This window comes from Aquila chrysaetos, chromosome 2, assembly GCF_900496995.4.
Source record: "Aquila chrysaetos chrysaetos chromosome 2, bAquChr1.4, whole genome shotgun sequence".
NCBI lineage: Eukaryota > Metazoa > Chordata > Aves > Accipitriformes > Accipitridae > Aquila > Aquila chrysaetos.
Genome location: NC_044005.1, coordinates 7,619,796 through 7,644,845, shown reverse-complemented (window position 1 = coordinate 7,644,845; position 25,050 = coordinate 7,619,796). Strand labels below are relative to the sequence as shown.

General features: G+C 36.3%; 1 protein-coding gene across 6 annotated transcripts in view; it reads right to left on the bottom strand.

Annotated features, from left to right (window-relative positions):
• SLC38A6 (solute carrier family 38 member 6) overlaps nucleotides 1-25,050 on the bottom strand; it is a 46,316-nt gene that overhangs the window by 17,617 nt on the left and 3,649 nt on the right. For 5 of the 6 annotated variants that reach the window (XM_030040663.2, XM_030040633.2, XM_030040623.2 and 2 more), the window contains exons 4-8: nucleotides 22,331-22,383; nucleotides 19,212-19,251; nucleotides 8,061-8,139; nucleotides 3,288-3,370; nucleotides 2,759-2,817 (exon numbers count right to left, since the gene is read on the bottom strand). In XM_030040663.2, the coding sequence (XP_029896523.1) occupies nucleotides 2,759-2,817; nucleotides 3,288-3,370; nucleotides 8,061-8,139; nucleotides 19,212-19,251; nucleotides 22,331-22,383 (314 nt within the window). Of the gene's footprint in view, nucleotides 1-2,758; nucleotides 2,818-3,287; nucleotides 3,371-8,060; nucleotides 8,140-15,288; nucleotides 15,767-16,167; nucleotides 16,878-19,211; nucleotides 19,252-22,330; nucleotides 22,384-25,050 lie in introns of those variants that run through there. The other variant, XM_030040654.2, reaches the window with a different exon arrangement.

Sequence of the window (25,050 nt, the reverse complement as noted above, 5' to 3'; positions counted from 1 at the left end):
GGAACTTTAAGCCTATTTCATATAAACATTGTCTTTTGAGTGTAACAAACATTTGGTTTTAAGTGTAAAAAACCTAAAACCTAAAGAGAGATTCTAGTGGAAATAGGGTATTTTAAACCCACACCAAACACAGTTCTAAAAATAAAGTTAGAGTCTCAAAATGTTCTAATATTCTTAATGATGTTGCTTTTTTGTATCCTGCAGAAGGAAAACAGGAATTCCTTTATTCCAACAGTATTGTCAGGACTCAGCAAAGAGGGGCTCTCTGTGCATAACATCATTCATTACATATGGCAGGTTCCCAATCTGCATTACATCTTGTTCTGGGAACACAAACAAGATATTTAGAAAAATACCATCAGGAATCATTAACACCTCTGTTGAACCAGCTACCAATAGGGTTGTCTCCACACAAAAAAAGAAAAATCTGTCTTTACTCTTCACCAATATTCAATATAGCAAGAGGGGAGGCAATAAAAAAAGTTTAATGATCACATTTAATTTCTTTTCACTTCAGATTCAAGTCAGGGAAGTATTAAACAATCAGAAACAAAAGTGCTCAGGACCTCACAGAATCTGGCTTTGAATTAATAGTTACATATGTTTGTTTTTTTCCCAGATCAGCTCATCTCAGTGTTTTCATTTTTTTCCAAGTGAGGACTACAACCACTGTATTAACTTTAAAGGAAAAGATACTAAGCACAGAGAGGAGATACGTGACCTGCCAAAGCCCCACAGCAGAGCACAGAGAAGAAAGAGTACTCTAGACCTTTTGCTCAGTGCACTCACTAGACCATACTGACCAAGACATATGCCATCTATTGTACCTATCTTTTCTGCAGGCTGTATTAAAACTGTGGCTTGCTGGCAAAAAGTTGAACAGATGGTATGCACTTGAAAATGCACAGAATTATTGTATATGCAAAACATAATTGTATTACTTCCATATGACTAACACAGTTTTCTTCTGGAACAAATTAAAACATATCTGCCATACAGAAATTAACATTGTGCAAACTAAAACACCATTTCAACAGCACATATCACCCACTTCAAAGCAATTAGATATGAAAACTAAACCACAGTTAATGCCTTTGATTTTCAGTGCCTAAAGAAGTCAGAGAGAATATTCTGTGAAGAGTATTAGTTTTCTTTAAAAATCTGTAATGGCTTTTAAAGATTTTTACCTCAATTAGATTTACTGTGGCTGCTTCTTTGTCATTTAACAACAAAGAGTTACCACACAAATTTAACCATTCCATAAGAAATCCAGTAGTCTGTGTACTCCTTCATTAGTACTTTCTACCTACTTTGCTGATACTCAGAACTAAACCCTAGCTTAAATCATCCCAGCTTGACATGTCTGCACACAAGTCTTGCTTACACACTTGCTTTTTCAGAGCCCAAAATTGTTTTCAAATGCATCCACCCATTACAACAGCTTTCTCCAGAGATGCATACACATTCCCATTGAAAACCAGCAGCTGAACTTGTTTTAAAACTCTTGCAACTACCTTCAGCCAAAGGCCTATTTCAGCATTATAGTTAGTGGGGTGGTGTTTTGTTTTTTTTTTTTTTTTTTTTTTTTTTTTTTTGGGGGGGTCCCTTTTTTTTTTTTTTTTAAAGATAAAGTTTAGGAGAGGTCAAAAGTTAAGGTAATTTATAAATATTACAAATGAATTTCCATTAGCTCTGGAGAGGCTGTAGCTGCTCCTCAATGCTCAGCTTAAGAAGAATACTTCCCAAGGTCCTACAAACACTTCAGTTCTCCAGGGATACCCTAGGGAGATGTTTTGACAGCTTTGAAGTTTGGTTTTATCACATGGTTTAGTTCCTAATGGATTGCCTTGGTCTCCTGGATGGCATGTTTGTTCAACTTGCCTTCAACTCTGTTTATCCCTTTGTAAAACAGGTATTAAATGCAAGTCAATGCAAGCCAGAATGACAGGGGAGAGGGGGAACATTTTTCCAGGCTCCCAAAAAAGATTCTTGTTTCTATACCTAGATGACAGAGTGCGAGTTGCTTGGTTGTACTACAGATTACACATGTGCATTAACATACTTTTTCTCTGTAAAAAGAATGATAGTGCAACTTAAAGGCATATTTTCCCTCTTAGATCTGCCTAGCAGGTCTCATTTTTGATATTTGGAAACATCTACCTCACAGGGGCCTTGAGAGGGTGAACATCAGGGTCAAAAACCCCCATATGGCTGGGAAAAGAACTTTTCCTTTCAGCTGGGAAGAAGAATAAGGTCATTGACGTATTAATGAATCTTGTAAACTGCCTTAATGAAGTTCTAGTTTTCTTTGCCTTTTTTTGAACTCTGTCACTCCATTATACATGTAAATTTAATTTATTTGGAGTATATTAAATTTTCTTCTGCACTAGTTGCAGTAAGTAATAGAAGCTAAGAAAACAGAATTCCATTCCACTACTAGTAGGGAAACAAAAGTATACGTGCCAGCTCCCTTCACTGCACCGTCAGCAAAACAAAAATATTGTTACATTTACCAGTCCAAAATATAATTATTTTTAAATCTTTTCACATGCTTGAAAGTTCATATACATTTCCATGCCTCCGCAGAACAAATGTAATCTGTCCAAGCAAGCACATACTGAACTTAAGGAAAACTCTAAATTTCACATTAAAAGTTAAGTGGGGAAGGGGAAGACAATTCATTTCAAAACAGGCTTATGAAAACATTCAAACAATAAGAAAAAAAAATAGATAAGCTGTGCACAGATTTTTAACTTACCACAAGAGCAAAGTACACCATAAAGAAAAATGATAAACTACTTGTGTAGCCAAGAAAGCCTGTAAAATAACAGTAAAAATAAAAGAGAATTTATAAGGAAAGTGATCCTAATGTACAGCTAAAGCTTTACATTTTAGGCATGTTTTCTATTACAGTGCTTGGTATCTGGGGCTTAGGACTCAGAATAACAACATTCCAACTGCCTGTCACAGATCATTTATGTAGTTTTGTAGGGCAGAATTAGAACTGGCTTACCACTAATGGCATGCTGTAAGTAAATGCAGCTCTTTAATGTTCTGCTGTAAAGATTTTATTTTAGTATTGCAGACAAAATACTACTGCAACCCAAGTAATAGGTTAACTAGGCAGGGCTGGAAGGCAGAACACAGTACAACAACTTAAGTAATCCCCACCATCACCAGCCCCCTGCCAGTTAAAATAAATAAATAACCCACTAAGGTTTTAAAGTCTTCAATTGTAATTGCTACTAAAGTAGAATAATATTCGCTTCTCTCCTTTAATTACTCACCTATTTTAGGAAGAAGCGCGAGAGGAAAAACAATGCAGACTGAAGTAATCAGTAGCAGCAGTCTCCCATCAAGGTACCATGACCTGTTGGAAAATCTATTTATGATTGATGCAAAGCTCAAGAGTCCTAAAATATATGTTCTACTTTAAAACTGTGATCTTAGACAAAATAACCACCAGGACAAGAAAAATAAGTATTTTCCAGCCTCACATGCTGTTTACATGAATTTGTATTCCTAGTTTCTATATTGTGATATAAAATAGAGCTCCCAGACAATGAGGAAGCAGAGCAGCATCCTGTAACTAACCAGCATTGCAGGCAATGTTCCATAGGCAAGTGTCTGCATGGATCAGGGGTCTGATGTGTGTTATTTCTCTGCAGCACAATAAGCAAATCCTTGCCTTTATTCAAAGCAATGATCAGAGGGCAAGGGTATTTCATACTCTATGGATTTCCAAGAGAAGTACTTACATAGTATGCTACATATATCTTGAATTGGATTACACTGAGTCGCATATTTCAGTTATATTTTCAGTTGCATATTCAGTTATGTTTTCTAAACATACCAACTTTCTCTTCTGCCCAAGTTTCATTACACCTATGATTACAGCATTGAAATAATGAAAGAAAACAACAAGTGAATCAACTTTCAGTTAATTCGAAACGATGTTTGCTGTCCAGAGGTGATATAAGAAAGAACAGCAATAAAGAGGACTTTCTTATCTTTAACTTGCACAAAGCGATCACTCATTCTTTGCATACATCCCCACAAGAATTAAAAGACAGAAGGGATGGAAATTATAATAATTAAATCTGCTATAATGTTTAAACATAAAACTATAGATACAAAAAAAGCATTGTAGAGGCATATGAAGTCTTAATGGATTAAAAATCTATTCAAAGAATCAAAATCTCATCTCCAAACTGAGGAAAGTACAGATGGATAAGTTGTTAAGAAACAGAAACATCTTGAGGGTGGCTCCCCCTAACTTGGTAATAACCATATCCTGTACTGATAAACATCTTGTACATCAGCCTCTGACTTTACTACCAATAAACACCCTGGCCTTTGACCTTCAAGTTTATTTAGTCCAGGATATGGTTAGCAGCTAATAAACAGGCAGCACCTCAAGTTATCATAAGGAAAGTAGCATAACACCTGTGTTAAAGAAAAATTACCATATACATATTTTAACTACTGTCATACATCGTGGACAACCACTTGCGTCACTCATTTGAAAAAATATGTAATATAAATGAACAGAGAAATTTCAAGGTTGAGGGTGTCTTCACCATATCAAAATCAAAGTAACCCTTAAGTGACAATGTCTATATTAAAAATTACTCAAAATACATAATTCTTAAAAAAAAAAAAAGTATTACTAGCCTAGGTCTGCTACTGCTACAGTGAACGAGCAACTTTGCCAAGATTAGCTCCCTGCTGTAGTATTCTTCACGTTGTTATCATTTAGCGTTCACATATTTTGAAACTTTTTCTTTCTTACTAGTATGGTGGATGTTCAGATTAGGAGGAACAGTACCATAGCAGTAGGCAAAAGTATAATGAATGCTGCACTGTGTCCATGTGGGACCTCTATTTTAAGTCTCCTGATTCTAAGCATGCAGCAAATCCACAGTTACCATCATAGCTCACAAGCTCAGCAGGACAGAGAAAAAATTATTTTGGTTACTTTATCATAAATGAAAAAACATTTGTGGGGAATGGAGGAAAACAGAGGAAAACTGCAATGAGGTGATGGGAAGGAGAAAAAAAAAATTTTGTAAATGGCTTAATTTTGGAATACCAATTCTTTTCTTTAAAAAGATCTCAAAAACCTGAATAGTGGACCATTTACTGGTTATCAAAAAATGCGTCCATTTTTTCCTCAAAATACTGTTGTAGAAATACACTTATTTTCCAAAGGCAGAATAAGTGTTTTGATATTGCCTTTAAAATCAGTTTGATCTGCAAATTTAATCCTATATGATAAAAACATTCCAAGTATGAAATATGGAATATAAATCCTTGACTCTACTGAAAACGCTTTGGCATGCAGATGTTCCTCCTCCCTCCCCCACATTTTAACTAAAAGCAGACATTTATAAATCGCTTTAATTTCATTCCTGAATGCAACAGGACAAGAGATTCGTATGTTCTAAATTAGGATTTTACTCTCAGTCCATATCAATTATATAACACACAAGCAAGACAACTTAATTGCATCAATCATATCCTCCTGACAGGGTCATTAAACGTTAACAGAGGGCTCACAAATTACAACTTTTTAACACAATCCTCATTTGAAACTATGTTCATATCATCAAAACTATGTGGAATTCTTGTTATGCAGACAGACTGAAACATCTCAACTTGCAATTAACAAGTATGTTGTATGGTTTTGTTTTTTAATAAAGATATGAACATGTATTACACACTGGCTCTGAGCCTTTCAAACACCTGCTAACCTTTATCTATAAAAATAATTCAATGTGCAAAACATTCTTTAAATGGCTTTCCCAAATGTATGGCTTGGGAGGCTTTATGCATATAAAATATTTTCACAGATAGTTTAACTGACACTTTTGATACATTCTAACTACAGTTAAATTCTGCACCCAAACAAAAGCATATCAGATGCTGTAATGACTTAACAAAAACAGTTGTGCAACGACATCTGGAAACAAGTGGTCCAGTTAAAGAAGTTTCATCAAACTAGTCGACATTTATGCCTTTTGCATAAATAAATTGCTGCTTAGGCTTGATATTTGATTACCTATTTTTGTTGAACAATTTCCTATAATTTAAAAACTCTGTTAGTAAAAAACTACTCTTGACATCTGTGAAGAAATACACAGAAACAAAAGATTATGGTCTACCATGGCAAGTCATATGGCAAAATATATGAAATATAGATGTGGGCATACAGAGAAGGTCAGCTGTGTGCATGTACCTAGCACACTGCTTGACCACTGCATTTGAAACATTTCATTTGCTTAGGCAAAGAATAGAGGAGTCAAATAAACATTTATCAATGGAAGAACTCCCGGTAACAGAGGCAGAAACAAGATGACACCCAGGTTGACAATCAGCTGAGCTGTGGTTAGTATTCCTATGGACAATTCCAGCTCCTTCTAAATGCAAAATTGAACTTCATTCCCATCTCAAATTGTAATTTCAGCTAAGGAAGAAGTATAGGTGGTGGCAGTGCTGATGGTGCACTGAGAATTACAGTGGCTCAGATGATTTGTAATAACCAGTTCACCTGCTGTAACCCGTCTGTGTGTTCACCAGTGTTCGCATCCAGAAGATCTGCGCTAGGACCTTGATAAACAAAGCTGGTGGGTGTGTTATCAAATAGGCACTTTAATAAAGAAGTTGTTTATACTGCTTTTTTTAGACAGAACAATCCTTTGAACAGCATGCATGCATGCGGGACCTCCAGATTCTACCTATTATGAGTTTTCATAAGCTGTTTATTTACAAGTGTATCTTGGGAAAAGTCACTTTGCATAAACAGAGCTGACAAAATTAGAAACAGTAGTAAATGATGTTATAAGCTAAATTTGGGGACAGACTGGAACGCACATGAAGCAGATACAGTAGCAGGCTCAACGCCACCATGTATGAAGAGTGGGGTTAAAAGTATGATCTTGAAGGAGAAAGTGATAGCACCCAAATGAAAACCTGATGACTACCACAGCTAGGAGAGATACATTAGCAGACTAAAAATGACATATACACATAAAACATAATAGTTTAAAAAAAAAAAAAAAAAAAAAGGAAAGCCCCTTACTAAAAACATATTATTGCAAGGGCCAGGGGGGGCAGAAAGACAGAAAGCAAGATTACCACCACACTTCATTTCTCAAAATGTTTATTATAAAATTGAAAAGTTATAAATGACAAAATATGAAGTAACTTTTAAAAAACTAATTTCAAACTTAAAATTCACCCACAACATTCAGGAATAATACAAGCATCACACAGCCTTGAGACAATTTCACCACATTTCAAACCAGAGAAAGTTTTGAGCTCGAAACTTCTGAAAATTGCAGTTTTGAAAAACAGCTGTAACACAATCTAAGATATGTGTTACATATGATATATGCTATGAATGACAGCAGCACTGGAACAACTCAAACAAGGTATTTCAGTGCTGAAGCTGCAACGTTTGTCTTAGCATAGGCACAGATTTCTTGCAACAGTTCTGATAGAAATCTGAGGGACATGCTCCTTACATACAGCTTTATAGCTCAATTGTGAAGAACAATTTCTTTACTGGGAGCCAAGTCAAGGAATTATAAACCAAGTCTGGAAACCTGGCATTTTTCCCAAGACAAGTCCCATTACTGGAGCAAGACAACAAAATATTTAAATTTAAATGTCTGCCGGTTTTTGTACTGTGGTTTTGAAATATGTGAAGTGATAACATGACAGCAGTTTAAACGTTTCTTCTCCTCTCTCTCCCGTCCCCTCCTGCTTCCCCTTTTAAATTTTTACAGAAGGGAGATTTCTGTAGATGGAGTTTTGCCACTGACTTTAAGGTCGTCTGATGGGAAATTGCTATGAGGAAAGAATCATGCTCTGTGTGTGTGTGTGCTGCAGAAGGCTTGCACATGCCAAATATATTTCATATTCCAAGAACTCCTGTAAATAACTAATTTTTTTAGCATGTGAGATCAAAGGGAAGTGTCAGTACCATCCCCTTCAGCAGTCCTGAACCACTTTCTTCTTCAAGACAAATACAGAACGTATGAAGCATTTTTCCTTACCCACTCTCGTCTCCATTTAAGAACCCCGCAACAGCACCAGGAAGTTCAGACTTAACAATTAAAAGATACGATGACATAGCTGCAAACAGAAGCAGAACAGATTTAGTAGAGGAATACCAGCATCTCTGGTTGTAACAACTAGCATGGCTTAACCAGAGTGATTACTATTGGAACATCTCAGCTATGTATTAGACACCATGGCACCAGAATCAGAATTTATTTTCTTATATACTTCCTTTAAAAATAGCTGCAAATCCCCGAGTATTGCACTGATGTTAGCTAATGCCTCCAAAGAGACTGTTACGATGTGAGTCTTGAAAAAAGGAAAACATAATCCAAAGGACTAAAAGGCAAAATAATATAAAATATAGGCCTGACCTTTTACCTGGGAATACGGACCTACAGGCTAGAGACAGACCACAAGGCTGCAGCACTTCTCCTTCCTCTTTACTCTTTATAAAACATTGTTAATGACAAGAGTAAATAATAAGATTTGTTTCTATCAACACAATAGGTTTTTTTAAAGACTCAGTTTTTATTGTTGTTCAATTGCTGTTATACTAAATAAATATCTGACAGAAATTTAAAAGACAAGAATAGGACTTGAAAGGTTTTTTATATACGGCACGGTTTAGCTGTCGGAGGTAAGAGGATTATCAGTGACAGACCTCCACTTCTCATGCTAAACCCACCACCAAGAAGATCCCAACAACATCATCAAATGCAAAACTATACAGGAACTGCAAATCAGAAGAGAAATTGCTAGTTACTTACAACACTTATAGGAGTGTCGACTTGAAATTAAGCGTTCATAATTCTATTCAGAAGAAAGCAATGATGCAAATACATAACTCTAAAAGCTACTTCACTTTTCTCCTTTACTATACAAAATGATCAAAGGCATAAATGAGAGGGTCTTTAAATTACAACTTACACTAACCTGATACCTTCACATACTGTTCGTGTCACTTTTTTCTTTTACATAAGCAGCAAGTATTTATATGAATCAAAAACCAGCAGTGAATTACTCAGAAAAATCAAGCTTTACAAACAGCTTAATTGAATATCAAAGCCTACATGAAACTAATTTCCATCCTTCAGCAGCAAATAATTTTAGTAACGTGCTGACAAAATTTTAGTTACATTTAAAGCTTGACAAAAACTCAGCTGTTGTATTCAAATTTTACTGTTCTATATTTAGTAATTCTTGAGAATTTTACTGTAGTGTATTTATTAATGCTTTAAAACTAAAACATACATTTTAAAAAGGTAAACCAGCAAACTTCCGTAAGCTGATTTTTTAATAAGTTTGTGGGTTTTTTTTAAAGGAATGTTTTGAACCTTAAAAAAAACTGTGGACTCGGACACTGCTGCACTACAGCAGTTAATGTTAAATTTTGAAGAAAGTTAATGTGGTCTCTCTAAAGAAAGCAAATTCTATTAAGACAAAGTGACATCTACCTACCGCGAGGTTAAATTAAAACCATTTGGTAGGTCACTAAATAAGGAAATACTCACTTCTTCATAATTAAAAGCTCTATTTTTTCCAATATTTAAGTGTATTTTCCTGCTGACATATAGCTGTTGATTGTGCCTGGTGAGGTATTTATCTGCTGTCCTGATTTTACTCTCCTCCTTGCATACAACAGAATGTAGATGCAACCACAGAGAAACTTACAGCATGCATATTTCTAAATTACCAGAATTTGTAAGTAAATTAACACAATTTCCCACACTAAGCTACAAGCAGATGCATATTTCACCCTCAGCAAAGACAGATTTTTAAAAAATTAAGTGGGGGGAGGGGGAGAAGGAAGATTCTTCTGAATTATAATTCAACTTTATGTATCCATTAGCCTTCTTTCTTGTATTATAGAATACTTTATACACAAGCAAGTCAGAATTTTCATATAATTATGTCCTTCAGAAAGATTTCAAAATTAGTTCTTTTGCAGCCTCAGCTGCAGAAAGCTTCAAATTAATTTCCAGATCAGATTTCTCCTAATATGCAATCTGTCACTCTTCCCTTGCATTCCTATTAGCCTCTGGCTAATCATTTGATCACTTATCCTTTGTTGTGTGCTTAGTCTTTGTTTTTAAAAGAGGAGTCCTATTTCACTGAATTCCACTCCTAAGTAGGGAACCAATCATGCACCAAGAAACTTGCACATGCTAAACATTTGTATGTATCTTTCTTCCTTTCTCTGGGCATACGGGAAACAATGTCACATAGTAGGATTTTTTTTCCCCCCAGTTTAAATTCTCTTGTTTGTCCTAGAAGGTGAAGAAAATAAATAATTCTGTTTATATCCTGATGCTTATCGAAGACATGAATCTCATACATAAACCTAAGCAGGATGCCAACGCTAAATACAGTTTAAAAAGTCAAATCCTGCTTTTTCTTCACTTACAAACACAGTTGTAATTCTCCTCATGAGCAACAGCTCCTTGTAGCTTTACTCAACATGAAAGAAGTAAGAGATGCTAACCACCGTATAACTTTCTGAAACACAATACAAAGTAAGCAGAAAACTTGGGTTTTTAAAGCAGAAACTAATAGTGAAGCATCTTCAAAAAGGGCATAGCAACTTGAAAAATTTATCCTCAAGTAGGAATAAAGTGCATACAGTACAACAGACAAAAAGTCATGTATCCTTTGCTCCAAATAACAAATTTTACTTAACTTCCCTGACGCCCACCAAGACCGAAGCCATGTCAAGTTACATTGTAAAAATTAAACATGAGCTATCCTTGGCAGTCTTAATGTATAACGGAAGGAAGAGATTACAGAGTCACAAGGCTAAACTGTGACACAAGTGAGCACAACAAAAAGCATACCTTGTGCTTTGATTTATTCCACTTTGAAATACTGACTTCCTCTCTTTTTGAAAATAATTTCAATGTTTTAATGGCTAACTTCTAAGGCACCTTTTATCACATACAAAAATTACAATAAACATACATTCCTCTTCAGAAGGCAAGCGTTCAAAAAAAAAATTCGCAGAAGTCAGAAGCAACATTCCCTTCAGAGTTCACTCCCCCTTGCATGCACATAGAATGAGAGCACAGAACTTACTGCTCTTGCAACCCAGTCTCATCCCCTAAATTAAAAAAAGAATGTTTTATTCGTGTCACCTTCTCTTTGCAACTTGAGACATCTATCTTTAGCAACAAATGAGACAGGTTTCCTGCAGAACGAATGGTGTACAATGACGTAGTTTGAGGCTTTAGCAATATGCATATGCAACAAGTGCTGAACTACAACTACATAAGCAACCTTCATATAGTCGCTTCCTAATCTTCAGGTCCTGAATCTGTATATATTATGTTATTTTTAAATAATTTTCAGTATGCATCAAGAGCTACCTGATGGAGAACTAAGCAGGTCTGAACTTCTCAATAGGCCTTGACACAGAAATGCCATAAAACAGTATTCAGCAGAAATCAAAATTATATTACTACTTTATTATTCAACAGGCTTACCACTGTCTTGAAAGCAGCTAGAAATTACATTCTTAAAATACTTATCACTTTGCCATGTTTTGAAAACTTGATATTAGCTCTCTGACAGAAAAAAAGATGGTTTTTAAAATATAAAATAGGGTACTTGCTTTACACTTCCATTATTATAACCTGTAGTGCCACCATGAGATATGACCCTCTATAAATATACATACCATGGACACATTATTCAGAATGTCCTTATTGTGCTACAGTATTGTTTAACACTGAGCATGTCTGCCCCTACCTGAAAAAACATTAGTTGCTGGAAAAAAGGGAAGTCAAGGTTATGCTTTTAAAACAGTACCCAAAATACCTCTTCTGAGGTAGCTCAATCTTAAAATCAAATATGTGAGCGGCTTTCTCGTTACCAGAAAAAGAAGTGTAACTTTTGTTTATTATCCTACCCCAAAAAAGTTCAACTGCTGAAGTCCACAGAAATGATGCAAGAGACTATGTACATTAAACTTAGGTGTAAACATATAATTTATTCATTCCTTAGAAAATGGTTGGTGATAAATCCCTTCAAATCATTTAATTGAAGGGACTGAATGTAACTCTTCTGGTTGGTTCTTCCCAACCTACCACTGTAACTGATCATATTAGAGCACTATAAAGATGTCTTACATTATGAAGCACTGTGCAAAAATGGAACCAAGCTACCCTCCAGACTTCACACAGGAGAAGACATGGGGCTGGGGGAAAACAAACTCTATCAATACAGCCACACTGGCTCTTCAGAGGGGTGCTGATCTGGGAGTCAGGACAAGTAGACAGAGCAATCCCCATTCTCACCTGGGGGAATACCAGATAAGAGAGAGATTCCTCACAAATGCCTATAGATAATTAAGCTAAATGAAAACGCTTGTAACTCTCATCCTTTAAAGAGTTCAGTCAGTAAGATCCCTATTTTTCCCAAAATACTGAAAAGATTAAAGGCTGAAAGACAGAAATAGCAGAATAAACACTACCAGTCGCTGCACGCTCCAGCCCAACCAAGCTGGATCTTTCATAGCAACTGCATGTGACAAACCCCTTTGGGCTTGTGTCTTCCTTTGCTGGTGTGGAGGTTGTTTAAAACTGAATCTGTCCTCATCCAAACAATGTGACAAAGTTAAAAAGGAAAGCAGAGAAGGATTTCAAGAATGAAAGTGAAACTAGAGAGGATTTTGGGCAAGCTCCCATTTTTCCTGTCAAAGAATTAGAATGGAATAGCAAGATAGGGAGTACTTCAGTATTGCATTGAGCTCCTCGTAAGTAATCTGAATTGTGCAAACACCAGGAATGATGCATGGATGCCACTGAAAACCATCAACTGTTTAAGCCCTCACATCATATGGCCTTAAGAGCATGCTCTTTTCATTTTGCAATGAATCCCCCTCATATTCGATTTTAGGAAGTCTCCCAATTACTTTATGTATTGTTTTTAATATTTCCTCTTAGTGGAAACAGAAAGAATTTGTCGGGCTCATTTGTTTGCTTTTAAATACAGATGCAGAATGGAGCGTGTGAAAGCAGATGTAATGCTTGTTCATATGGAGAAGTTCTGAGAACAGAAAAAGGTTGTCAACTTCTTTGCTAGTCTTCACATTATGGACACTCATCCTGATGAACTTCCGCTCCCCTGCTTCCCTTTCCTTCTGTGTTTAGCTTTTATCTGAATTACTCTGGAACATATCTATGGCAAGCTTAAAAAAAAAGTGCTTCTTATTGCACAGGGAACACGTGGGCAGCAGATTTATTTTGGTAAAACTTCATTAGTTTAATCGTATTTGTACAGCTATGCTAAATGCTAATAAAACTGAAATGTGTTCTACACAGGTCTTCATATATTCCATTCTGAAGTAGAGCTGCAGGTTGGGATTATTGTTGGGGTTTTTATTTAAAGCAGACTTAATATTCTTTACAGTGTCAAACCTTCCAACAACCATTCACTGCAATACGAAAACAGAAGAGCATGGGCCATCAATTGTTAAATTAGTACAGGAGCTGACAAACATGCCCTTAATTAAGGCAGCTCTGCACTGAAAATCCTCACTTTGAATCAGTAAGGATAATTAGTCTTGCAGGTCAAAAGCAAACGCCACTGCGAAAACAAACATTCGTGTTTGTTTGAAAACAGAATTAGATTTCCCATACTTAAAGGAAGCTCAGTGATTTCTTAAGGTATTAACGATGCAGGTCTCAGCATGTAACAAGCTGTATTTTATTATTCCACGATTTGCACCATTCTTTTTTTTTTTTCCAAAGTTTGCAGAGTATCTTACTCTGATTACAAAGAGGTGGTTACTCCCACCCACCTCCCCATTCTCAAAAAATAGTTGCTCCATTTAAATTCAAGACAAATTTTGTAAATACTTTTAAAACTAAATTTCAGAATTGATGAACTCTGGGGAGAAAGAAACCCCAACAAAATAATTTGCAAAACAAAAATGCCTAATTAACTTGATAAAACAAGGTATTTTTTTCAATCCACACACAGCATTTGTAAGTACTGACTCACAGAAAGCATACCTATATCCCCCCCCCCGCCCCGGCAAATGCCAAAGTGAAATATTTCCTTGTTTACCTCAAGTACACAAAAAAGCACGGGGGGTGTGGAATAAAGCCGGGGAAGGCTGGAGGTTCCGGTGGCGGCCGGCAGCCCCCGCGGGCCAGCCAGGCCAGCGGATGGTAGTGGGGCGGCAGCGGCACTGCTCCCCCCACCACACTGTCTGCACCCTCTCGCTGTTCTTCATACACATGCTTCTGCCTCGATTTACTTCGATTTACTTCGGGAAGCTTGAAAAGCATGAACTATCCACACGTACATATGTATTTAGCAGGCAGTACATTCGGAGGAGGGTTTCTGTGTATTGTCCGTCATGTTGACTGTATTAACAGGCCATAAAATCCAGCTAAAGAACTGAATCTCCCATCAGAACTAATCCCGTAGCTTCTATTTACTGCCTATAGCATTCAGGCAGACCCGAGGATAAAACAGCGCTCCAGGGATTCTGAACAATCTTTTTTCCTCATTACTTATTCTTACAAAGAAGAAAAATGTGTACCTTTGAGGACATGTTAATTGCAGAATATTGAAACAAAATCCTCAAGCACCAGTTTACAGAAATTACACTTAATTAAACCGTATTTATACTAGAAAGCAAATAATTCTTTGTAAAATTAAGATACCTGTCTGGAAAGCTTAGTTCCAAAGAAGGACTGCAATGATCACCTGGGTACAAGCCAAGGCAGGCTAGTTACCCACACTGATCCGCAGCACGAGAATTCCTCTGTCTATCTCAGCCTATCGAAAGAAACAGAAAAAAAAAATAAAGTCTGTTGCAAAAAGTCCTCACACAGACCACCTATGCTACGTGGCTGTACTGCAGGTTCTACTGTTGCACTTAATCCCTCTGCTAATAAATTTTAAATAATTAAACTCGTGTTCCCAGCAGTTTCAATTTATGTTTCTGTGTATCACAGCTACCAGGCCCTCTGGGCCTGGCCGTATCTCCCTACAGCAGTGACCTTCAGCTGATACCAGCCCGCAGCCCAGAGAAGTATGCTGTAAAACTCTCCGCATACTTCCTGCTAGACCTCAACGCTGAAGATTTGTTAGTGTTGGCAACAGACCGAGCGCTGCTCTTGTGCAATGCTTTATTGTGTTTGTCTCCATTTTTCCACCAGCCTCGCTAAAATAATTCCTTCTCTAACTTCATTACATATGCTTTAAGATTCCTACCGATTTTCTCTCGGACACACAGCTGCGGACCGTCCTTCTTTTCAGTCACATCCGCAGAGAGGACAATTCCAGGAGGAGAAATTCCCGTCTTCCTTCCCCCCTTCTGAAAGCATCTAGGAAGCTCACAGAGCTTCCCTGGCAGGGGAGGGGGAAGGGCTGCGTGACGCCGAGCCACGGCTTTGGCCCACTGTGCCTCATCCATCACTTCCTAGAAGCACAACACTATTAAAACAATAGCAGGGACTCTGTCCAAGTCCAGTCGCTCCTGGGAAGGATTACATAAAGAGCCAGCAGGGCCATGTAACTTAGCGTTTTCGATAGCTGTCTCCCTCGCTCCTTCTATACCTCCAGGCGTGCAACTTCCCCAGGGGCCCTCTCTCATCTTAGAGGGCACGTGACAAGATCTGAAATCCTTCAAGATCTTCTTCTGCATGGCAGGCAAGAAATGGACATTTGGAAGATCGCTCCACTTAAAGACCTGGGGTGAAAGGAAAGGGTTGGGAGGAGTGGATGAACCAAGTAACAGCCTGGTAGCATGCAATTTGATAGTTTCCTTTCTAGTGTCCAGTTTGCAACCCCATACGCACAGTAACAAGCTCTTTCAAGAACAAGGCAGTTCACGTGTAACTAATCACTAGTTACTTAGATTACAGCTGCTGGATTGGGCCAAAATACTGGCAAATAAAACAATGTAAAACGTAGTAGCACTGGCCATCCCATTCAATGTTTTGGTTTCACTTTATTAACATACACCTATAGTGCAAGAACAAGTACATATTGATACAAGGAAAGCTAGGCAAACATTCTCAGTTTAACCACTCTAAGCTAAGAATCTGTGTATGTTCTATAAAGTCTTTAAGTCACAGTATTTAAGACGACCTTAATTTACATTTGGATATTGCAAAGTTAACGCATTATCCTGATGCATCCTTAGTTAATCTTTTGTACTTAAATGGATTTTGGTACTTGATTTGTGTTACTTGGATTAACATAACACAAAGTGTTCCAAGAGACTATTAAAAATCTGCAGGAAAGTTGAGCACTTATGTTAGAGATATGTGTTAAAATCCCAAGCAATGTACTTGGAATCAATATTTTTTAACCTTTTAAGTTCAAAATTTGACCAACCAGTGTGTTCCTGTTGCTGTACAACAATCTTTTCTTCCCCCCCCCCCCCACCTTGTGCATCTTGCTAGTAGAAAAATCAACTCCCCTACCTACACAAATCCATAACTGTATGCAATTAGGATGTCAAGTTCAAATTTGCACTTTAAGCTTTCTTTTTAAAAAAGCACAGATGACAAACTGGAAAGCATAACTATATTAAAATGATTACTAAAAAGCTCTCTCCACCACTAATGAATGTAAAGCACTTCCGCAGTGCAATTATTTTTAGAAGTGATCAGACCAAACTTTAAAAAGCCCAGACTAGATGCAGACAGTGACAATAACCCTAGTAAAGTTGCTTATTTTAATCACAAACCATCATTCATTATCTCATGCTCTCCAATCACTTTTGAAATAAGATACCATATGATGTGACATACCCACGTCTGATGATGGAAGAAGTAACAGGAAACAATTTTCTTTTTAGCCTTACTTTGAAATTAAAAATGTTGATAGAGTCTGGACGTCTGCCCATCAGGCATGGTACTTCTGGTTCCTTCAAAGGTACAGAAAAACAAGAAGAGGGGAACACCTACCAAAGTGCACTAAGGGCAGAACCTAAGTTTTACACTTAATTCAGGCACGGCTCCCATTCAGGACAAACTACGCTCCACAGTTTGACCACCCCCATTTAAAATCTGCAGAAGGACCAGAAAGACAAGAAAAATTCCTTTCTTTCTCTGCATTTCTTCAAGAGTCAAGGCTCAGTGAGAGATGAAGAGAACTCTTCATCCCTCCTTTTATTTTTTTTTTAAAGCCTGTTAGCCTCCAGTATAATCATCTTCAAAGATGATTACTGACACAGTGCTGCTCTGCTGACTTGGACTGCAGCATCAGGACTCTGCCAAAGGCAGTCGTTAAGGAGCGAAATAACGCAGCTGGGAGCTCCGCTCCCAAACAGAAATCTAAATACTAAACAGAAGCTGTGATAGCTCCTTGCAATGACAGCACAATACATCTTCTGTATGGCAGAAGGTGCCAAGGAGGCCCAACTTTCAATCCATGTTTCGACAAATCACCCTTCCTCACAGACTGGGGCATGTGTCGGTGTTACTGACTCAGAGAAGGAAAGTCAGCTTTCTCTTTTCAGCGCATTTGAAACTATGTGATCTTTGCAAGCAAACGTATCAGATGCATGAACTACTACCATGCTCTTACATGAAAGATATTGCCCTTGGAACCAGAAGATCCAAAACATAGTTTTGAAAGCTTCCATCAAAATGAGGTCACTAAAAATATTCAAAAGAAGAGTTTCAGCTTGCAAAAACCTACTTTTTAACCAGTTAAGCAGAAAACCACTGGTTGGCAAATCAGGCCCAACTTGTTGGCAGAAGACTAAGTAGTTTGATAATATCCAGCATGCAATAGTTTGGGACTCCAGAGTTACTGAGCAGAATTTTATTAAAAATGACACAGAGAAGGTTATGAACTGCTATGAAGAAGAAATAAGAGTCATATTTCCTTTGATCACAGAGACCTATACACAAACCCAGAGTCTCCAGAACCTGTACTGCGTGTATCCCTCCTTCTCTAGTACTGTTTATTTAGAGGTCCACTCGAACAGGAAAGGAAATTAAAAAATTTGTTCATTGCTACAGAACATCCTCTAAAAACCTGTATGAATAAATAATCCTTAATCTTGGAATTAATGTGTTCACTCCTGCCTTAAATAAATGCTTGGGGTTTTATAGCCATTTCAATTAGGCAGTTTCTATTAGTGGAGCTTTTAGTATAAGAAAAAATTCCAATTTTATCATAAAAGCAGTTACTTGGTCTAGTTCTAGGTCTCTACATAGTGACAAAAACCAGCAATCACTGAATTGTCTGAACTTGACAGGTAATCCTGAAGGAAAGAACAGTGCTGGAATGCTGTTTCCTTCTGTCAATGTATGTGAACATGTGTGTCTTCTTGAGGGTAGGGGACAGAGAGAAGGGAGCTTTCACGTAATTCCCTCATCTAAAAGAAAGTATCCAAAACATTTACGGCCAAAAATATTTAAAATTGTTCTGTTAAACACTGTCTGCTTTCAGACAATTAATTTCTAAGGGCACTACTACTTAGTAACTGTCTAGTATGTGAACATAGTAAGAGTTTAAAGGCTTAGGCAATTTTTTTAATACAAAGACAGCTAGTGTTATTTTATTATGTTATACACTAATAAGGAAGACAAAACAAGAATAATGTAACTGGGCAGCCCAGCATATGACAACATAGATTATCAGCCCACATGATGAAAGTCAGCAAACTAAACAACCTCCCCAAAAACCAAGGTATTGAACTAACAACAAAAAAAAAAGCTACCATTAATAAAGAACATATGAAACTTCATGGCTAAGTAAACATTCAGTTGTTACACAAATCACTAAAAGGCATAAGCAAGCTCCAATAGGAAAAACTATAACACATGATATGATAAAATGTAGCTACTAGATGCAAATGTATGGAATGGTGGAGAGGAGATTATGCTTTCTCAGCCCCTTCCAATCAGCAATGCCAGCTATAATGGATGTACTCCACATCCTGTGATGCAGTATCAGGCACACAATCCAACACCCGTAAATCCCCCCATCTACCCCATGACAACAGCATGTCCAGTTAGCATGATCACATAAGCACTTCCTTTAAGAGACTGATTAAAACGACAGAAAACTTAAGAACACTTTCATTTAATTACTGCTTTTGGTGTTTGTGGAGCTTTGTAGGCTGTAGAGGTTATACTCAACTTGGTTAATATTGAGCACATGAAGTTTCTTACCTCCAATATTCTGGATAATTATTGTAGTTGCAACAAGGACCTATAAAAAAAATTGATTTCTTTAGAAAGGGTAAGGCTAACTAAAATCGTATGTCTACAGTAGTCATAAAACACATATGTATTATCTTAAACAGACCAGATGTAGAAGCGATAACTAGCACTGAAAGGAAGGGCATCTTCTCCAGAGTTTAACACATGGAAACCAACACAATCTAAAATGAATATAAAAGCAAAAAAATCTCCCTGAAAATACTGCATTTTCATTCTGAGATGACAAAACAAGAGAAATTATAGAGTGAAGCCTGTTCTGCAGAAGATGAGGTTTTTAAATCACTGAAAATGTGTAAGCGCATTCTAGTTATCATCAGGAGAGTACAAATGAAAATGATCATTCATCTCTGAAGACAATCAGACAGCAGAGATTTGTGCAAGCTACTTCCTCACTCCAAAAACCTGGATATTTTTAACTGTCATGAATATCATTATTCTTGTAAACCAGACAGACTTTTCTTTAGCATTTGTGATTAATCATGCTGGACTGAGATGGTAGTCGAAATGATCACAAGCTATTAAAATATTTGTCTGAATCCAAAGAATTAACTTCCAACTGACAGAAACCTAAAAGTGTCTAAAGTTTTCCCAGTGTTTTCTTTTCAGTTCAGTTCTAAAAGTACAATCATCCAGTACAGTTTTTCTTTTTACCCACTGCTCTTCTTGATATAGCAGGGCCTTCCTACATGAGTGCTACCATTAAATCAATTTTGAAAAAATTAAGCCACAGTTATGAGAAGAAAAACAAATTTGTACTTTTGAAAAAAGGCTGAAAGCAGAGTTGCCATTTTTTTAGTTGATCAGCTAGAAAATCATATCAGATTTTAAACGAATGCAAAGTCAATTCAAAAGTCACCAGGGGAGAAGAAGGGGGAAAAAAAAAAAAAAAAAAAAAAAAGTATGGTATTTTGGCATTTGCCATAGATGGAAACAAATACTTCGTGCCTTTGGAAAGGGAGAATCAGCAATATTCCAATAGCAGAAAATCTCCATTCTCACAAATCTCAGAAAAATATGTTTGACAGGAAATGACTGTAAGGTTGTATAACTTCTCTACTTCAAGAGCAGTTAACCAGTTGTTTACTGTCAACCAAAGATGCCAGTTCAAACAAGGTCCTACAGCAATCTGTCTGTATAATTACGTTATGACTTGGGTGAGGGAAGAGTAAGTACTACTTTAAATAATAAAAAAAAAAAAAAAAAAAAAAGCCACCTGTGCCTGACTGAAGTGAGGAACGTTTAGGGACAGGATTAGAATTCAGAATGGTTGTGGTAAACTAGAAAAGTCTAAAAATCAAAAAGATCAGTTATAAGCAATGCACTCCGGAAGTAGATCTCAAATATATGACTTAGAGTTATTAGACTGCAAATACAGAAAACAGTCTGAGATAAATAGCATGAAGCACCCACAGGAACAGCAAATCTTGTTTTGGGACATAGTACTAGCCATGTTCTATCTAAAACATAGGTAATAATTACATTTCTTGTCACTGTCAAGTTCTCGGCCAGCTTACTGTGTTCCATTTTGCAGGCAAGTTTTAAGAAAGGTGTATAAACATCAAAGATACTTCAAGAGAGAAAGATAAGTGTTCCAGAAAATGTCAGTTCATCAAGAAAGCTTGGTGAACTTTGGTTAATTATTTTATCAAAACAACAGCTTCCTAACCTAGAAATATTCCAGTGTTCTCCATGCACACTGAAAATAAAAGACCGGATGATTTTTAGCACAAATTATTTAAACTGAAAATTATGAAAAAGTATATTAGGGAGAATAAAAAAAAAAAATTGATGTTGACTACATAGTGCAGCTGTGAAATCTCCTTCATTTAATCTTTTAAATAACAGATTAGACAAACGCCTGCCAAGAATCATTTATGTATGTTTAGCCCTGCTTCAGAGCAAAGACAGACTAAGTCACATTTTAGTATCTCCTTAAGCTCTACATTTCTATGATTTCTGCATCTAATGGCTTGTGGTTAATGTGTACAGAATGGCTCCTGTAAAAAATAACTTTAATTCATACCTTGCTAATATCAAGGTTTATTATCTATTGAAGTTGATCACATCTTAACTTTGATCGATAAATATTGATCCTCACAGGCTACACTCACATCTGCTTATTAATGCTAATGGAAGTCTTCCAAACACCTAATAGCTCAGATTTAATTCTCAGTTACATTAAACCAGAAGAAATTAGAGTCCAGCCCATTTAGCAGAACTCATTTTAAAAAAAATTTACATTGTTTCAGTAAACCATTAAAATTGCAATTCTGTGGGGTAGAATCTGCTTTTAGTATTGTGTAACTGAAACACAGAGCATAGAAGTCATAATGTTACATGTGCAATATTCACAAGCAATATTTCCTGTGCACCCAGTATTACTGGACAACATTGCCTATTAGGAGAAACAAATTCAGCACATGCTACTAAAAAGGCACAGCTTACATGTTGATTACTCTTATAGCAAAAATGGTTAGTTTGCTGTTGGTTTGTTTGGTTTTTTTTAAATCATGAGATAAAACAACAAGTAAGAAACATTCATCTGAAGAGTTTATTAAACAAAAGAAAAAATTAACATGCATTAAACATACTCTTACTTGTTCCTATTGTGGAAACTACATGAAAGGCAAACGCTTATCTTGGATCTCTATTAAGTGCTAGAACACCAACAGTAAATCACTTACCTGTCTCTTAACAGTTTACAGCACAGGTACGATGGGACTGTAACAAACCTAAAATAGATTGCTGATCCAATTTGACCACAATGCCAGTAAGCATGTATTTGCACATACAACTAAAAAATGAACACACTGACAGGAAAGTAGTGCAAAATCTTGCGTTTAAGGAATGTCTATCTTGCAGTTAACTAAAGTTTGGGCTTCCACAGACCAGACACACTAACTGAAATGTAGCAAAAAGCTTCAGGAGGTAACGGACTTTTCAGTATACTACAATGTCAGTAATTGTACTACTTATTTCATTTATATCTCTTTACTATGCAAAGAACAGTTGTATATCAGAAGCATGAAACCAAGAAGAAAAATACACAGGTAAAAATAAATACTCACCTTTCCAGTTGATCCAAAAGCAAACAGGCCAAGGTCTTCATAAGAAGTGACAGCTGTTAGTATGGAGAAAAAAAAGCGAAAATATTTCTAACTTCAAAATCACTTGAAAGCTCTAGCTCTGCCTTTTTTCCCTTTTTAAATTAACATAATTCAGGACAAAATTAAAAGAGTATTTTACAGTATTTTTTATTCACAAACTAGCTTTTATATACACCTGTACTCCTGCTACAAAATACAGCTATATGCTCAACCATTCGGAAACTCTCTAGAAACTCAATTTAATACTAAAAATAGTACTATTTAAAAAAAAAAACAAACCAAACAAAAAACCCCAACATATTAATGGCAAATTGCCTTCCCCCAAAGATCTTTGCAAGAGATACTACAGGTGAAGAATTCCGAGATTAGCCTCAACAATTAGATATAAGATATTCCCATATTTTACTTGTTAAAAGGGTACACTTTTTTTTTTTTTTAAATGAAGACAACAACAGAGGATCCATTTTCGTCTTTCTACGAATATAAACATTAATCACCATCTTGCCAGCTTCTAAAAACTTGGCGCTATTTATTTTCAAGAGAGCTGAAGGTAAACATCTTCCTTGGTTGAAATCTATTATTAAAAAAAACCAGAACAAAACACACCAAAGCAAAAATCCTGCCCTTACCTGCACTTAACTTACATAATCGCATTAAAACAGCCTGTGGTTTCCTGTACGCTTTTGTTGAGTTTTAGCTGCAACTCACTTCTAATATTGCTGGTAACTCAAACCAACCCCTTCTCAGAATGAAGGAAGTCATATTGAAGTCTTTCATTGTTGCTCTGTATTTTGTTATTAGAAACTCAAGCAGTATCAAAAAGATGAAAGTTTTCTGAGAAATACCCCTCACTTTCTCAGTATATAATAAAATGGTCCACAGTTGTAAATGCCTCAAAGGGTAAAATTAATTTCAAAACCACATTAATTTTATTGTCACAACACTTGCTTTCTCTCCCTTGGTTCTACTTGGTACACTACTGCTTCTATTCCTGTCACATCTTAATTTAGGGCCCAGCCCTGCAATATGAGCTGCTGGGGGCAGACCTTCACACCTGAGTGAAGTCCCACTGAAGTAAATGAAACAAGACATAGGAGACACAGGCGGTTCGCAAGGATCAGATGACGGGACTGGAGCCTCAGACTGCCAACTGCCCAAGCTTAGGTGTTTTTATTTCACTGAAGTTCTGCACACAATCAGATCAATGCTCCAGAGGGGTGGGGGGCAACAAAACCAAACTTCATTAATTTTCTCACATTATTTTCTCAAGGGCGATGTTTCACATTCTGCTCTACTACTGACACCAATATGTTATGAAAAAATAAATGAAATTACAAAATTGAGCCACAGTCAGCTCTCAGCATAAACCTGGACTAAACTCTTACATTTGCCGTTACACTGATACAAGTTATATACAGATATAATTAAAGAAGGAGTATGTGTTACTAGATTTTACTCTGTATTTTTCTTAGATTTGTATTTATAAAGTCATTGATCACGAGAAAAAAAAATAGCATTCTAGAAGACCATCTCCAATGGCATCAGAAAAATCAGTACAATTTTAAACATATTTAGGAGAAAGTTGTTTTTACCACATGGGAACAAATACACAGCACACACGTATGAGGAGTTACCAACAAAGACAACAAAATTTTCCACAGAATTACAAAACAGCAATATGAAACCTTAGAATATTTTCTATAGCTTTCTATATTTTTTTCTATATTTTTTTTTCTATATTTTCTATACTCTGTTCCTGTAACCAATTTAGTCCTGTGAACATTGGGAAGCCTTAATACTTAATCACATTACTTTTTGTAATTTCAAAAATATATAAAAAACAAAATATTAAGCACAATTGATATAAAGATAAACAAGTTCTGCCTGATTGGCTTGATTTCTGTTATGTTACTAACACTAAATGGAAATTATCTATTTAAATTCAAAGTGAAATTGGCAAGTATAGTATGAGCAATACTATGACTAACTCATAAAATGAAAAGAAAAAAAGCCACAAAATTTCAAAGTACATCCCACTTAAATTCCCAATTCCTCTGCTTTACAGAGTAAGCATAGCCTTTGTCAGCCCAAACCCCAAAACAACGTAGGTTGTACTGAATTAACACGAGGAAAAAACATTGACTAAACTAATCCAAGTCTAACCCTTGACGCTTGGGAATATTTTTTTTGCTAAGCCTTTTGGTCTACACAAATCATTGATTTTGTCAAAGTCCAGACCAACATAATTTAAAAATTGAAGACACTTCTTTATTTTTAAACTACAACTAAAATGCCTGTGCTTAATAAATCCTGGTCTCTGTTTAAAATGGAATTAATATTAGAGCTTTCTTTTCAGAAGGTATTTTATAGGTCAACCCTTTCCTAGGATTACTTTTATGATTTGAATACCTGAATGAATTGTTTTCAAACACTTTCAAAGGTTTTTCTTCTCCACCCTTTAAATTTTTCTAGCTCATTTTTTAATATAAAACTACTAAAATTTCCTTCCAGTTCCTTGCCATGGATTAAGCTTAATACTATAACATTGTTCACAAATGGACGTAGGTTTTATAAAGAAAAATGTTCAATTATCTAGTTTGGAAGCAAACACATACACAGATTTTACTTTGTCAGGCACAACAGGTCACATTTCTCACTTTTGAAAGACAACATTCCAAGGA